Consider the following 16,478-nt stretch of genomic DNA (forward strand, 5'->3'; position numbering starts at 1 on the left):
AACAATCCTTATCTCGCACACACAATATGTTAACATGCCATAATCAACATTTTTGCAAAGGGGTTCTAAGCATGTGCGCTGAGCTTTCTCGTATTGAAGGCCACCTGGTTATTAGTGTTATTGTAGTTACTGCTATATACATGTAGTTGCCTCACATATAGTTACCCTCACATTGTTTGCTTTAAAATAAAAGAAAATAAAAAATTATATATATATATTCTTGTGTTTGCTGTTATATTTTTTCATGCATGCTTACAGTTTGGTCTTGCACGGTGGGGCTATGTTACAGTTTTACCAAAGAGTCTGCCTGTTCAAACAGCTTTGGCACACCCACCCAACTGGAGTGCCTCAGAACCCGAGAGACGAGGCCCGTGGCACATAGATGGTAAGGTGGCCCTTCTTGTGCATCTATACATGGAATGGTTTATGCACGGAATAGTCTCCTTGGAAAGGTATTTGGCAGAAGAAGCAGTAGATATGTTTAAAGTGGAATTAGGTACCATACCTAGAAGAATCAGGACAGAACATCAGGGTAGATGGTCAGGATTGGAGGCAGCTTGAGTGTGGATGGGTGATTGTGTACATCCGTGAATGGTGATTGTGTTGTCGATGAGAGGGTCTCGTCGAGGGCCAGTGTGGTCAGTGTTGTACATTCCTCACCCCAAAATTGTGTTCGCCCACCCCCCACCCACAAAAAATTACATAAATAAAAGACAACAACCCCCACCCCCCCCCACCCCCCCACAAATATATCTATCTATCTATATATATATATATATATATATAGGTTTATACAATATATATATATATAAATATATATATATATATATATATATATATATATATATATATATATATATATATATATATATATATATTATATATACACAGTGCATTCAGAAAGTATTCAGACGCCTTCACTTTTTACACATTTTGTTATGTTGCAGCCTTATATTGAAATCGTTTAACTCGTTTTTTTCCCTCATCAATCTACACTCAATACCCCATAATGACAAAGAGAAAACAGGATTTTTGATGTCCCTCCCTAAGCCTGCCACACATTTCTCAACCCCACTCCTTCCACCATGTCTCCCCACTCCACCCCAACTAAATCAAGTCTTGAACTTGACGGGTTTATTTGATCTGGCGTTGGTGTAACGCAGGCATGATGAGCCGAATGGCCTCCTCCTGTGTCAAATTTCCTTGTTGTTTCATTTTATTAGTCCCCTACCGGTGTACACCGGAGGGGACTATAGGTTTGCACTCAGTCCCTCCATCTGTCAGTCTGTCCGTCTGTCCGTCCGTCACACAAAGAACAGTTTTCCGGACTTTTTTTCTAAACTCTTAATGCGAATGATTTCAAACTTGGTACATGGTTTCCTCATGATAAGTTACAGATCAGGTTCGAACTTCACGACATTTAGATCATTTTTGACAAAGTTATGGCACTTTGAACTTTGGTAATTTCCCCAACAGTTTTCCGGACGACAGACTGCCGGTGGGGGACATGTATTGCAGCGCAATACTCAGAATGCTTGTTCCTGTGCATTTTGCATCCCCCTGAACTGTTTTTCTTCTATTTTGGCTGTCTAAAGATCATACTGGATAATCATTTAACGTTTTGCTAATTCGTCTCGCCCCAAAGGAGTTGCGAGACTATTGCAGCATGCTTGTCCACGTATATATATTTTCGGTTTAAAATGCATTTCTCTGCAACTGCTTGTTCAAGCAATGCAAAACTTTAAACATAGGAGGTACTCCCTATGGAGGATATCTTATTGATACCACATATGTCATAGGTCACATGTTATGGCAGCCATATTAGATTAAAGGGGAAAAAATTGGACAATCTTTGAAACCACCAATGAAAAAATTTTGAAACTTGGCATATGTCATCAACTCTCCATGGCCGGAACTGGTGCAAGGCATTTTTGCTTTCTTGCAGGTGCAGCGAAGTGTCTTGCAGCCTGTGCTACAGGGACAGAAAATAATGTCACTGCACTTTCGGTTATCGGGTCCAAATCTAGGAGTGTCGGCCTCAGAACATTTAGTTGTTGTTCCCATCCCATATGTTCAGGTTTAGCCTGGTGTTGGCTTAGCAGTTAGGGTGCTGGCTTGGGATACTTGGATCCTGAGTTTGAATCTTGGTCGATCGTTGAATTAACGCCAAAGGGGTTGACTCAGCCTGTCATCCTTCCGAGGTTGGCAAAATTGAGTACCAGCTCATTGATAATTGGGGCACTGCATCAGCGGCACAAACGTGCTTCCAAATAAATTATGCAAACCAGCAGCCACAGGCTGCATATAATAATAATAATAATAATAATAATAATAATAATAATAATACATTTATTTTATATAGCGCTTTTCAAGAAGCCCAAAGACACTTAACGCCACTCAGTATGACTTAATGCCACTTAACGCCACTATATGAAACTAGAACGCCACTCAGTAGAGCGCATACTCCCGCCGTGGGTCAAGTTGGAATAGTACGATTTCACAAAAGTTTGAGGGAGTAGTTCAGTGACAACACAAGACGGACACTGCACAGATATATATTTAGAATATATAGAAGATAATGTTAAAAAAAACAAGGCAATTTCACTAACATTTTCGGATTCAGCGTTCAATTCTGTATAAGTGAGTGTATTTTGAGGCATGTGTGACTTCAAATAAAATTGGAAGCCAGGAAAACGTTCGTTTCATTCCTTAGGAATACAACATGTAAAACTGGCCCAAACGTCAAAACAAAACTCGCTCATTTTAAGTCGTACAAGCTAATGCGACCACTCATTCTTCTGGGAAGAATCCCGTGCACATGCTGGTCACACTTATAACTCACCTAAGTCTTTATAAGTTCATCAAATACTGACACCGCGATTGACATTCGCTGAGGTAAATGTTGATATCTCTTCTGAGATTTAAAAAAAAACCCCTAAAAAACAGTTTTAAAGCATTATACGTATCAAACGATACATTTTATGAAACGGGGAAACCTAATACATGCTTTGGTGGTTTTAAAATGACAGAATATGTCTTTATTAGAAAAAAAAAAAGAACCTTGAAGACGACGCTGCTAACAAAATACACCGCTATAACACATAACCATGAGTTTAAACTACATTTACAACAAATATGAAAACTATTTTCATATCACAATGTTAAATATAGAATATATAGAAGATAATGTTTAAAAAATGAGCCCTATCTTCCAATGGTAAACAATCCTTCAAAAAATTCCTGGATCTGGAATAATATCCTGAGCTTCACCAAAAACTAATCAATTCTTCTTCCTTATCCCAAGGGCAATCATCCCACCAACCTTCATCCAAATCCGTTCAGAACTTTTCCAGATATCTTGTTCACAAACACACGAGCACACACACACACACGGACACGATCGAATGCATTACTCCCTGGCGGGAGTAACTACATGTTCACTGTTCAGGTTCTACTATTTTGGGATCAGGACAATTAGCTTGCTTCCAAATTAATGCTTGGTGATTGGACCGCATGATATGGAAGCATAGTGCATTGCTCGTTGGTAGCATAGGTTCTGGCTTGTTTGTTTTGAAGAACATCAAACGGCAAACCTTGACAGTAGAATCAACTTGTTCAAAGTTGTACATTCGGCAGATAAATCTCTCAGCAGCAGCTGAGAGCCAGTTTCTCGTCTGAGTTCACCTTCCCCTAGTCCAGCCAGCATGCTATCGTTCTGTTGGAAGCATTTCCAAGAGGACCGCTGTTCCATCCAAAGAAATACGGCGTGCTGTCACACCCTATCAATGCATGGTATGAAAGGAGTGCTTGTACAGCCTCATGATGAAGCTGATCTTGAAGGGTTCTGATGTTGATATATTTACATTTCTTCGCTGTTCCAGACATCATCCATAAATCTTTATAACTGATGTGATGAGTGTGTGCGTTCAACAAGATGAGGACATCCGTATCTCTTGCCGACACCACAATCGTCTGGCAACTGTTGTTTATACACTGGAATATCATTCTGGTGTCTGCCTCTTTGTGTGCTGCATTAAGATTGGTGAGGTCAGTTGACTCTTGTGGTGGTTTAACTTCCCGTTAATCATGGAAACAGCCTGCCACAACAATTTCCTAGTCAGAACATGCCAGGAGCTCGTGTGAAACAAACATGGCAAGATCTGCCTTATTCTCTGGCAGAGATGTGAAATTGGTCCAGTTGGCGAGCAGTGGGACACATCTTCCGTCATTAGCATGCCGAACAGGTCAATATGATTTAACCGTCTGTCTCGTGTCTGACTTGATGGAGTATTGTCTGTACCTGTTTGAAAACTACATCGATGTGCTGCTGTTGATGACCTTTCTGAAATACAAACTCTGAAAATGTGTCTTGCCAAGTCTCCAAACATTTGTGGAATAACGGTATCCGTTTCATGATCCATGGATTGGCTAGTGCGTTCAGCCAGGCAATTGTCAATTTGTAAAATCTGTTCATAACATACAACACGACCTGCTTTATGAAACGACTTATCAAGATCCTTGGATTGTGTTGCTTCATGCAGAGTGCATCCAAGGAATATGTGTTTGGGTGTTTTCTTCTTCTCTGCACTAACACCATGTCCTGTGTGGTGTTCAACACTTTTCGCCTTGCTACAACCTCCTCACCTTTGGCTTCTTCCTCTTCAAAGACTTTCTGCCCTCCATATATGATACGCAACATGTTCAAAACTATCAGGAACACAAGCTAAGGCAGCTTCTTCACTGACAGTAAGACCAAGTTGACCTGGATGAGCAAGGAGGCCACCACGGATTTTCAAGCCAATGTGAATCGGTGAAAGAAAAAAGTCTTCTTCAGGTTCGTACGTTAGCATTGTGAACATGTCGTCCTCAACGGTGTCTTTGGATGGAGATGAGTTAGAGCACAATTCAGGGCACCAGTAATATTGGTCTCTCATACAAACCTGTCTCCAATGGCTTGATAAAGTGAGCCACACCCTATAACTTTGCCTGAAGTTGATCTTTGAAAGATGCATGGCGACTCATGAAGGACCGAGGTATTTCATTACCAGAGTCGAGGCACAAAGTCACATATCGCTCCCACCTATCATTCAACTGATTACATGGCCTTTCTCCGCAGCATATACAAGTTTGTTGCATAGCCAGAGCACCATCTTTGGCTGTTCCTGTTGATCGCTTGAATGTCGTGAAACACGGGAGGTGATACTTCGCTTCAGGGGCTGTGAGGTCAGAGTCAGACACATTAGCCAAGCGCAAAGCAATTGTGTGGTCATACTGTGCTGCTTCCAGAATGTGACGGCTAATTGGATGTGTCATAACATGGCGGACATCATCCTTGAGTTTGACCTGTTGACAGAAAATGCAAGAACTCCAGTCCATGGGCTTAACGAGACTTCTTGGCATGCTATATTACATGCTGCAGCTGAATCTGGCATGGATACACTGGATGCTGCTATGTTTTCTCGATGAGACTGCAACGCTTCTAAAAACCATAACTTTGCTTTTGTTTGTGTACTTACTGTAACAACTTCTATGCCAGTACGGGTTTGGTTCATCACTTCGGCTGATACATCCTCTAGTCAGTCGCTTTATTTCTTTTGAGACGCGTTTTTTACTGTCTTTCAGGTGTTTCCTCCTATGTGCTTTCAATTTCGATGAAACCCTTTTCACCCCCATGTCGAAGGCTGTCTTTCGGTTTGTTGTCCTCCTGACAGAAAATACAGGCGTCTAAATCCACCTCACATGGCCATTTAAACGTCAACAGCGGCTCCATCGTTACCGATTCTGAAAACAAATACAACATTAATTTATTTAAAATCTGTCTATTTGCTTACAGAAACAAATTAATACAATTGGGCTTCATATGAGTCTTTCGAGGGAAATGTAGCTTTAATCAATGATTTTCAGATAAAAATATTTATCTGTAGTTTCAGATAAAAAAGCAAATTCCTATTTTGAGGGGTCAAACATGGATGCACTTTGACCCCCGGTATGAAGGCCTTTTGACCCTTTGACCTCTTAGACCCTGATTTTTTTTTTTTTTTTTTTTAAATATAAATAAATGCCGTGAACAAACTTGTCACAACCCAACAAATATTATTGTGCCAAATTTGGTCGCAATCCCATCAGCGGTTTCGGAGAAGAAGTTTCAAGTGTTTACGGATGGCCTGACGGACGGACAGACGACGTGCCATCGCATAAGCTCCCCTGAACGTTCGTTCCAAATGAGCTAAAAATCATACATTTTTCCTTGCCATGCCCTTGTATTTGAGGCTATAGGAGATCAATATGCCACAGTGGTGCTTTCAACCAGCCGTTATCAGGATGCGTAGAAATTTTTTGGATTAGTCACTTTCAGGATTGTACAGGCCTCAAAGGTCAAAATACTTGCAAAATATTTGGCTTGCCATGCTGCTGTATCCATCCAGACAGTAATTGGCAAAATGATGCTATAGCAGAGCCTCTACACATTTAAGTGGACAGACAATTTTGTCTTTTTCTTTTCACAGTGGGTGAAGTGGTTTCACTTTCACAGTGGTTAGGTTTCCACAACTTTCACAGTGGTTTCCACAGTGGGTCCATAATGGTCGTGAAATTAAAGATTTTCATCTACCACGTCTGCATTTGAACCAATCGAGACAAGACATTATATAGATGTATTTTTCCACAACCCCTTAAGACAGAAACGGGTAAACATCAAGAATGTCTGCAATTATAGTTCGAGTTTGTTTTGTTTTTTTGGGGTATTATGCAGGCAATGAGGCTCATGGAAGAGCAGAACAGGAAGAATGAATCGACAGAGGAAATTTGGTGAATGAAAAACTGTGGAGCAAGAGCAAATGCATGCACCACAGCATAAGAAGAGGAATCGCAGAACGGGAGGAACATTGTTTCAGTAGGTGTAGGAAAGCTTTAAAATCAGCTCAGGAATTGAACCTAATGAGAGAAACGGTGAAGCACTGAACCAAGACTAGGCAGGTTTGATATTGAACCCAGACGAGAAACTACCACCGAGCAAACCTGTCAGCTCTTTAGGTGCTGTAGGAAATCATAAATACTGTACTTATTTATTAACTGTGCCACCATTTTGTCTTAGAATAAAGAGGACCTCAGGTGGTTATTTATTTATTTTTATCACAGCATTGTTTGGTGCGAGTATCTCTGCTCATTTCTCAATCGATATGTGAACGGCGGTTCTTGATTAACAAATGTGCTGCCAGTGTTCTCAGCCATGTGAGATTGTGATTGTATGGAGAGGTGAAAAATTGTTCTTCCGTGTGGAGCAGCATATGATTTTCCTGATCCTTGTGTGAGCAGAAGAATTTGCTTCAATTGATCCCAATTCGGACTGGAGGGCTCCTGCAGAGGAGTGGGGTCACTGCACAAACAGCACTTCAACTACTGTGGTGCCACACCTGCAGGAGATGGTGGGGCAGCAATTCAAATGTAGAATAGTTTTAAATATTGTTTTGATATAAATTTTCTTCATATTTTTTTCTGTGTTAAAAGTGCCTAAAAGAAAACCGTGTACTCTGTTTTGGCTCATGAAAAGGTTGGGTAATGGATGTTGAAGGGCATGCATCCTAGAGGGGTTGGGCAGGGGCAGAGGGGCTGAAAAAGCGTCAGGGACAAAGACCAGAAGAGAGGTCACCTACCTACCTTGGGAGAAAAACGTCCGTGTTCTGCTTATTTGTGGGGGATGCCAATGATGTTGAGAGCTTTGGACTCCTCTCCATAAGTATTAAGTGAGGGGGGGAGGAGAGGGGAATAATTGGCCCCAATATGCTGAAAGCTTGGTGAGCAGAGTGGATGCCAGATAGGCAAGAAATATCGGCTGCATCTCATGTTCTATCAAATTTTGAACCAACAACAGGGTGTCGGCCTGCTTATGGGCTTATATTTTGGGTGCCATCAGTCCATCCGTCCTTGCTTCCATGTGGAGCATCCACTCAAAAATGACTGGATGCATTACATTCATTCATATTCAGCACAGTTATGTAATAAAATGTGGTCGTGAGTCATGTCGAAATATTTGGGGGTCGGAGCCAAAATTCGATGGACACGCCATTTTATTTTCGAATTTTGGCAATTTGTAAAAAAAAATTATGGAAGAAAATAGTACGGGATTGTTTATTTATCAAAATTTATTTACATTTTACCATCACTGCTGCCTACACACCACCTTGAATTCTTTATTTAACTAGCTACCTTACCAATTAAAAACTGCGGTGCATTTATTTATTTATTTATTTCCCTTCAATGTATGAATCAACACAGCGTGTTTTTGACATGTCGTTAGGGCTGTGCTCTGTAAGGACCTGCATCCTTGTGATTGATAAAATGAATTGTTTTATCTTGTCCTCTGGCACGGGCCGACACTTGCCTTCCTAGAAACGATAATGCCATTGTCCGAGCTTCACGTTGGCCTGCCAGGCAGTTTTGTGCATTGAAAGAAGCCTGTGGGTGCTGATTGGACTGTATAGATGAACAGACCTGTGATTCTCGTATAGCATAACATTTTTACATGTGAGGTTTTAGAGCTTAATCAACTTCATTATTTGTCACACATTGGTCCATAAAGTGAAAAATTGCTTGGGGGCAGTTGTTTCGAGCTTTAGAATGTGGGTGGGAGAATTGTGGTGGCTAAACCCACTCTCAACACAGCATTGGGGTACAAAGTTCAAATTGTGAATGCTTCAAGGTTAGAATTAATCTTCGATATGTTGCCGCACTCTGTCACAGAATGTGGAAATTTCCGCTGAGTAACCGTGGTAATCAAGCTCATACTAGTGATGGCAAGGATAGTGATGGCAATATAATAACACGTTACCTATTCAATAGCCTTTCCCCTCTGGGAGGTGGGGTATAGAGGCATTTTAAGGCCATTTTCCCTGCTAGTGTTAATCGATAAAAATGAAAATATCCCATTAATGGAAGCTTTTTCCTCAAAATCCCTTCACGGATGTGTCAACACATACTGGACTCGTCATAGTATTAATTTATATGGCGTCTGGAGCCCTTAAAAAATAATTATTTTGGTGAAGTGTTTGATTTGGTCGAGTCATGGTTATCAGGTAAATTGGCCAAGAGGGGACTGCTTTTTGCTAACGTTTTTGAGTTTCTTGGTTCTTGTTTATTGCTACTGCAGGATTCTCCAAATGAGACCGAGAAGATGGAAGAGGTGGAGAAAAGTAAGAAGAAGAGAAAGAAGAAGAAAAAGGGCAATGCTTCTGAAGATGTTCAACCTGCAATTGCAGGAGTAAGTTGTTTGGTAATATAACTTTTTTTGTTAATTTTGAAGCAGAAAGCAAGTTTGCAAAATAATAAAATACAGTAAATTAGCAAACACCCGTTGCTGTTGTTAAAATGTCGCAATAGACCAATAGTTTTTGTGTTATTCCGGACAATAGATTGCTGTGCCTGTTTGACATTCACAAACAGTCTGTCCTGTTTGACGTTCACATCTGAACCCATGGCTGCTGATGTTCAGATCCCAGGTTAAAATCGCATTTATTATTGATTTGTACATTGCCGACTGGTGTACTTGTATTGACGAGTTCACTGATGTCTACAAATATCCTCCATTATGTGATTTATGTGTAATGTCCACCATGAGACTTGGATAAATTTTTCCAAAATGATATTCGTGTTCTTAGTCTTTCCTCTCGTGCTTCCTCTATTATGTTTACCTCTACTAGGAGGTTGTTAAGATGGAGACTGCATTCAGCACTCGGCAAAAGGATCCCGTAGGACTACAGAGTCAGACCGTTGGTGGGGCTCCTGACACTGTAACCAACCAGACAGCTACGTCTTCTCCACATCAACCAGAGGGAAAGAAGAAAAAGAAGAAACAGGAAGTTTCTGCTCTGAATGTGGTTAAGGTATACTTGCTTTTATGTACTGTTATTTTTGTACACCGCTCCTTTCATATGCCCTCTCCAGGCGTTGCACGACTTCATCACCGGGCACTGAAGGAGGCCCGGCGATGACGCGTGCTGAAAGGGAGTACTCAGTTTTCACTCCGGTTTCTTATTTTTTTTCTTGTTTGTTTTGTTTTCTTGTTTGTTTGTTTTATTGTTTGTTTGTTTTCTTGTTTATTTGTTGTTTTCTTGTTTGTTTGTTTTCTTGTTTATTTGTTTGTTTTCTTTCCTGTTTGTTTGTTTTCTTGTTTGTCAGGGCGATATCTCAGCCATCCTTTGAGCTAGGAAGCTCAAAGTGTGGCGCAGTAGTGAGCAAGTACTTTGGCAAAAACGGTATTTTTTGTTTTTTGATTAATCAATTTGTTGATTAATTACTTAATTATTATCGATTTATTAATCACATTTATTTATTTTCTCATCTTGGCAATATCTCGGGCACCTTTTGAGTTAGGAAGCTGATATTTGCACACTACAAATGACCAAGTGATTTGGCTGTAAATGGTGTTTTTAATTCATTGGTTAATCAATGAATCGATTGTTTATTTAATTATTTGATCAACTACTTGATCATCAAAGTTATAGATTCGGATGAAACGATGGTGGTTTAGATATGCTATTAGCCAATTGAGTAAGAAATTAATTATTTTATGATTATTATGTATTTATTTTAATTATTAATCACTTATTTATTTTCTTTCTCATTGTTTTTTGTATACAGAATCGAGGCTTGTGTAAGAGCTAACACATTGAACATGAAAACATGCACAGACACATAAAACATACAATGAAAGGAGCGGGAGAAAAGAGGGGGAGGGAGAGGGAAGCACACAAGCACAGCAACAGTGGAGAACAAGGACGTCGGTAGATTTGTGGAAGGGGGAGGGCTGGGGAGGAGGGAGGGGTACACGGTGTAAAGCAAATGAACACTACCAGGAATTTCAGGAAAGAAGTTGGTGATTGTAAGAGGTGGATTTGGGGTGTTTTAATGGGAGTAGAAAAGATCAAGGTTATGGATGGGGGAAGATAAAAGATGGTGGTAAACAGCTGTTTTAAAGACCTGGAGGAAGGAGAGGGATTGAAGAGAGTGAGAGAGTTTGTCCCAGAGGTGGGAGAAAAGAGGAGTGAAGGTGAGCAGAGTCTTGATTTTGGCAGTTTCACCAGAAGAGGGTTGCTGGCAGATCTTGTGCGACCTGCAGGAATATTTGGGGGACAGAGCACAGACAGAGCAGGGGAAGCAAGGCAGAAGACAAAGACCACCTACCTGCCTGCGGTGAGATTGAGAAAGTCCCTCAGAATCAGCTTCATCGCGGGAGATTCCAATGATTCTGAATGCTTTGGTTTCAACCTCGTGAACCCGAGCTAGGTGTCAGGCAGGAGCACCAGCCCAGAGGGGAGAGCGGTATTCCATTGAGCTGCGGATGAAGGCCTTGCAGGTGGATAGGAGCTCAGGTGTGCCAAGGAAGGACTTCGCACGACAGAGGATGCCCAGTCGGCGACTCGCTTTGGAGGCCAGCTTGGAAATGTGGTTTTCCCAGGAAAGATCATGGCAGATAGTGAGACCCAAGAGCTTGAGTGACAGAACTTCTTCAAGAGGATTGTTCAGAAAGTGGATGGGAGGGTTGTCCAGACGGTCTTTTCGGAGAGACATACTGAGTGTGAGATTTGTCAGGATTGAAAGACATGTTCCACTTGTTTGACCAGTTTGTAATTTTGTCCAGTTCTGCAGAGAGTGAAGAGGCTGCAGCCTGCCGATCTGAAGGTTGAGATTATGGAGCGGCAGAGAGTGGAGTCATCAGCAAACAGATATAGAGGATTTTCTAGAGAGTCGGAGAGATCATTAATGAAGACCAGAAAATGCACAGGGCCCATTACACTGCCATGAGGAACTCCTGCCTGAACAGGAAGGGGAGATGAGAGAATTCCATTCAGGGCCACACGTTGACTGCGACCGGTGAGGAAGTCCGCAAGCCATCCGTGGAGGTTTCCATGGATACCATAAGAGGAGAGTTTGGTGAGCCGAGTGGGGTGCCAGACCGTATCGAAGGCACATGATATGTCAAGGGAGACGGTTCTGATTTCCTGTTTGGCGTTGAGGGCCTCCATCCATTGTTGAGACAGCAGAAGCAGCATGTCCAGAGTAGAGTGACCTGGTCTGAATCCAAATTGATGATCAGAGATCAAGCCATTGGAGAAGAGGAAGGATTTAATATCAGAAGCGATTATGGATTCCATGACCTTGCTGATTATTGGAAGCAGGCTGATTGGTCTGTAGTTGCAAGGATCTGTTTTAGAATCTTTTTTTGTGTAAAGCAATGATGTTGGCTGATTTCCAAGCAGATGGAAAATGACCTTGAGCAAAAGAGAGGATGAAGAGAACAGACAGAGGATGAGAAAGAGCGGCAGAGCAGGATTTTAGGACCCCGTGGGCTGATGCCGTCTGGACTAGTTGCAAGTTGCAGAATCAGAGTCAAGGTTTGACAGAAACGTTTCCACCTTGTCAGGAGAGGACACATATTCCAGGAGCAGCTGGGTTCAACTGGTTAAGGTGGGTACAGAGAGAGATGGGTTTGGGACACGAGATTTTGAGGCAAACAGATTTGAGGCATTCAGCTTTTTCACGTGCAGAGTCAGCTGTGTAGCCATTTGAGGTAAGGAGGGGATTGATGGAGGGGGAACAAACACCAGAAACGGATTTGACCAGATGCCAACAGGACTTGGAAGAGGGAGACAGGTATGAGAGTTCAATCTTGAGAGTGGAGAGATAGTGCTTCCTGGCACTCCTGAGTGTAGACACACACTTGTTCCGAGCTTTGTGAAAGGAACTGAGATTGCCTTCAGTTGGATTAGCCTTCCATGAGGTGAAGGCAAGTTGTTTCATGGCGACTGCCTCACCACAATATTCAGTGTACCATGGGTGGGAGGAAGGGTATGACAACTGAAGACTAGATGGGATAAATCTGTGCATGAAAACCTGTTATCTGGTATATTTGGGTATTTGGGTACCATGTGCAAGATATTTGGGCAATATCTCAGGCACCTTTTGAGCTGGGAAGCTGATATTCGGACATGACGGTGACCAAGTGATTTGGCTGTAAAGGATGTTTTTGATTTATCGATTAATCAATTAATCGAGTAATTATTTATTGATTAATCAATTATTCAATTCATTATTTAATTTTTGATTATTTATTTAATTTTCAAACAGTTACAACTTCGGATGAAACACTGCCGGTTTAGGTTTGCTATTCTCCGATTGATGACTATTATTTATTTATTTAATTACACAATTAATCAATCAATTATTGTACATCTCTCCCTCCCAATACTTTCTCCCTCCCTACTCGCATTATTTCCTATTCGTCTCCAACCCCATTCCCTGCTTTGTTTCCCATATTCAGGAAATTAAGGTTCGAGCCATGTCTGAAAAGACTGTGGAGTCTGCTCCACAAAAGCTGGCCTGTTCGCTTGATGAACTTCCTGGGAATGCAGGTGGGTTTACTTTTATCAAGCAAAACTCGTGTCGTTTGCTATTAGACAAAAGCAACTGGTGAGACAACAGTTAGCCATGGTTGGCAATCTGAAAGGGAAATGAAAAGTTCAATGTGTGGGCCTAGCAATAAATTGGCTTGCACTTTATGACCGGTTGAGTAAACTTGCACATTGTGTACATTTTGAATGGTTGTTGAATGTTGTAAAGCCAAATGGTGCAGCATTGTGAAATGCATTCATAATATCAAGAGAAAAAACTCTGCCACCTTACTCCACCGCCACCACCTCCCAAGTCCCTATCCTTCTATTTTATCCATAGACATTTAGCGACTAACCTTTTGGTTGTCTTTGCATGTTCTTGTCGGAACCGTTTACAGCAGGTGAAGTGTGACACCTGTTGTGATTTCGTTTCAGGTCTTTCTGAAGGAACGCAGCTCATAAAAAGGGTAAAAAAGAGGGCTCGGAAGGAAACGTGAAAACATGTACGCATATGTAGGAAAAAAAAAAAAAACCAACAAACCTGCCGTTCCTGCATCACCGTCAAGGATCCATCGCTCAAAGGTTTCCACATTTAATTGGCGTCTGTAATTGATGTGCTGCATGTGTCCAGTCCAGCCTGCATACTGAGCCTCTTGCTGTGCCTGGGGCACGGTTCTGTGAACTCTTGAGGTGCGTTGGGTTGGAATTTAAAGTAAGTTCTGATGCATTTGGGTTACTGGCACGACAAACAGGAGTGTATTTTACACACACTTCTGGGTCCGGTTCCAAATCGCAGGCAAATGAATCGGCTTATAAATAAATAAATAGTTTGCCTTTTCTTAAGCAACTTGTAATTAGTTTTTCAACTTTTCTGAAGTAATAATGTGATGGTGATGTCTTGAAGTAATACTGGTGGAATAAAGCAGATGTACGTGGAGCTGAACTTTTATTATTAATGTTATTATTGTTGTAATTTTCTTTTTTTTCTTTTATTCTTCTTTGCTTGAGTTGCATCCTATGTTGTGATTTTCTGGGGTGATGTAGAGTAGACCATGCGTCTCCGATGAAATGTTCCTTGGCATAGATTTAAAGACTCGCACGTTTATTGGTTGTTTTTTTTTTGTTTTTAATGCTGAATATCTATTTTGAATATGACCCCCTTTTGGCTGATGGACATCTGTTATGTTTAAAGATCATGAGATTCATCCTCTCAAAAAAATTTCTCGTGCGTGCTTTTCTGTTTCCCTTGTAAATCCTTCGTCACAACATACTGACATTTCTGTGTTCTTTCTACTTCCATTCCCTAGAAAATGAGACTTGTCTGTTGTGCATCAATAAGCATATAACCATAAACTTGAGGTGACTTTTTTTTGCTTGACAGGTGTGCTTCATGTGTACTTTTTACATGTTCATGTTGTCATGAATATATGAATTGTTTCACCACAAAATAAGATTTAAAATATTTGTATTGTTTACATTGCAAACCAGCTGACCGTGGTGTAAGGTCACTTTCAGACCGTGGTGCACATGAGTTTGTCGATCCATTTTAAAAGGATCATCGTGTTGAGCAAATAAAAAATGGCTAATGTGGGGAAATGAATTGGGAAATGAGACAAAAGGTGCATCCATTTTTAACGACAGATGTTAAAGGAAGCAATTGATCGGACCCATGAAGCACCGGAAACAGAAAGAATGAGACGGTGTTGCTTCTTAACTACTCCACATTACCTTTGAGATTGAAAACCAATATTGGAGAAGGTAATTGACAGTCGATATGGGAAAATTCTTGATTTGAATAAAGTGATGGATAAAGTACACACAAAAATCTGGACATGAGGATGCGAAATGGAAGAGAATGATGGCCCAAAATACTTTAGAAACTTGGATGGTGGGGGCCTTCTCTATATCACGTATTCACAAATGGCAAAATTTTATGACCCCACTTTATCTCCTCCATTCCTGTATGCCTGTACATAATTTCCTTCCCCAACCCAACACCTTTTGGACACTGGTCCCTCGTACTGCCTTGTATAAACACTTCCTGCTTTGTCTTCTCTTTTCCAACTCTCGCACATCCTACTTTCCCATGTGCTGTCATTTATCTTCTGTTCCTCAATTATTTTTTTTCCTTATTCTACTCCCTCGCCATCCTTCTCCATTGCTTGTATTAAAGTGTAGCTGGTTTCTTGTTTCGTCACCAGTAAAGAGACTGTGTACAACAATCATCTTGTAATTAAAGAAATTAGTGAAGTATTTCATGTGCTTAGACTGGACTTCATGTTTTTATCCATGGTGCTTTTATTTAATGTCAGATTTCCTTTTCTCTTATACCGAGTTCTTGATGAAGCAATATATTTTGATCAACTGGGCTGAAAGGGAAGATGTAACTGCATTTTAGCTACGTTTATCAGAAGAATAAAAGGCCTTGCCAAGAATATCATTGGTAAATGACAAACTGAGTGATTTACCAGACTTTATCAATTTCTGTTTCACTTGGGGTTTTGTGTAAGCTTGTTGTGCGATGTGTCTTCGTGGCTAACCCTTCAAACATGTGTATTATTGGGATACAGCAGGTACATGATTAATGAAGAACAATCTCCACGAAAGAAAAAGGTTTGGGGAAGATTATAGCTAAGTCGACTGAAAGAGGCCGTTACAGCCGAATGCTTTTGGTAAATGTGCGTGGAAGAGCCGAAAGACTTCATGGACCGCATGCAAATGGCATTCCCACAATGTGATTTCATTTTAGACGAGAACGGCACTCCGTAGAGAGCATACCTCTGCCTAGTGAACAGTTTACGTTTTGTATCTCAGAGTAGATCACAAAATCACAAGACAGAATCGCATTTAATCAAAATCGATCACAGGAATCACCATAGGTCCAGTCTGTCATACCCCTCGTTTTTGGCCATATCGCTCGATGGTGAAGAATCACTTAAAAATTCTAGTAGCTGGATACAGATCCAGATCTTCAGCAAAATTGAATCGGTTCTTCCTTGTCACACACGCAACATGTCCAACAAGTTTCGTCCAAATCCATCCATAACTTTGAGATATCCTGCTATGTATTGCTTTGGCCCTGAATCACTTAAA

The 16,478-nt window shown here is 41.0% G+C and overlaps 1 protein-coding gene across 4 annotated transcripts in view; it reads left to right on the plus strand.

Moving 5' to 3' along the window:
• MTDH (metadherin) overlaps positions 1 to 15,844 on the plus strand; it is a 69,357-nt gene extending 53,513 nt beyond the window's left edge. For 2 of the 4 annotated variants that reach the window (XM_068130492.2, XM_068130490.2), the window contains 6 exons: positions 290 to 385; positions 7,315 to 7,424; positions 9,146 to 9,256; positions 9,696 to 9,878; positions 13,316 to 13,406; positions 13,821 to 15,844. In XM_068130492.2, the coding sequence (XP_067986593.1) occupies positions 290 to 385; positions 7,315 to 7,424; positions 9,146 to 9,256; positions 9,696 to 9,878; positions 13,316 to 13,406; positions 13,821 to 13,882 (653 nt within the window). In that variant the 3' untranslated portion in view covers positions 13,883 to 15,844. The remainder of the gene's footprint in view (positions 1 to 289; positions 386 to 7,314; positions 7,425 to 9,145; positions 9,257 to 9,695; positions 9,879 to 13,315; positions 13,407 to 13,820) is intronic. The other 2 variants (XM_068130491.2, XM_078786564.1) reach the window with 1 other exon arrangement.
• Positions 15,845 to 16,478: the final 634 nt, after the last annotated feature.

This window comes from Myxine glutinosa, chromosome 11 (genome assembly GCF_964187855.1).
Source record: "Myxine glutinosa chromosome 11, kmMyxGlut1.1, whole genome shotgun sequence".
Classification (NCBI taxonomy): domain Eukaryota; kingdom Metazoa; phylum Chordata; class Myxini; order Myxiniformes; family Myxinidae; genus Myxine; species Myxine glutinosa.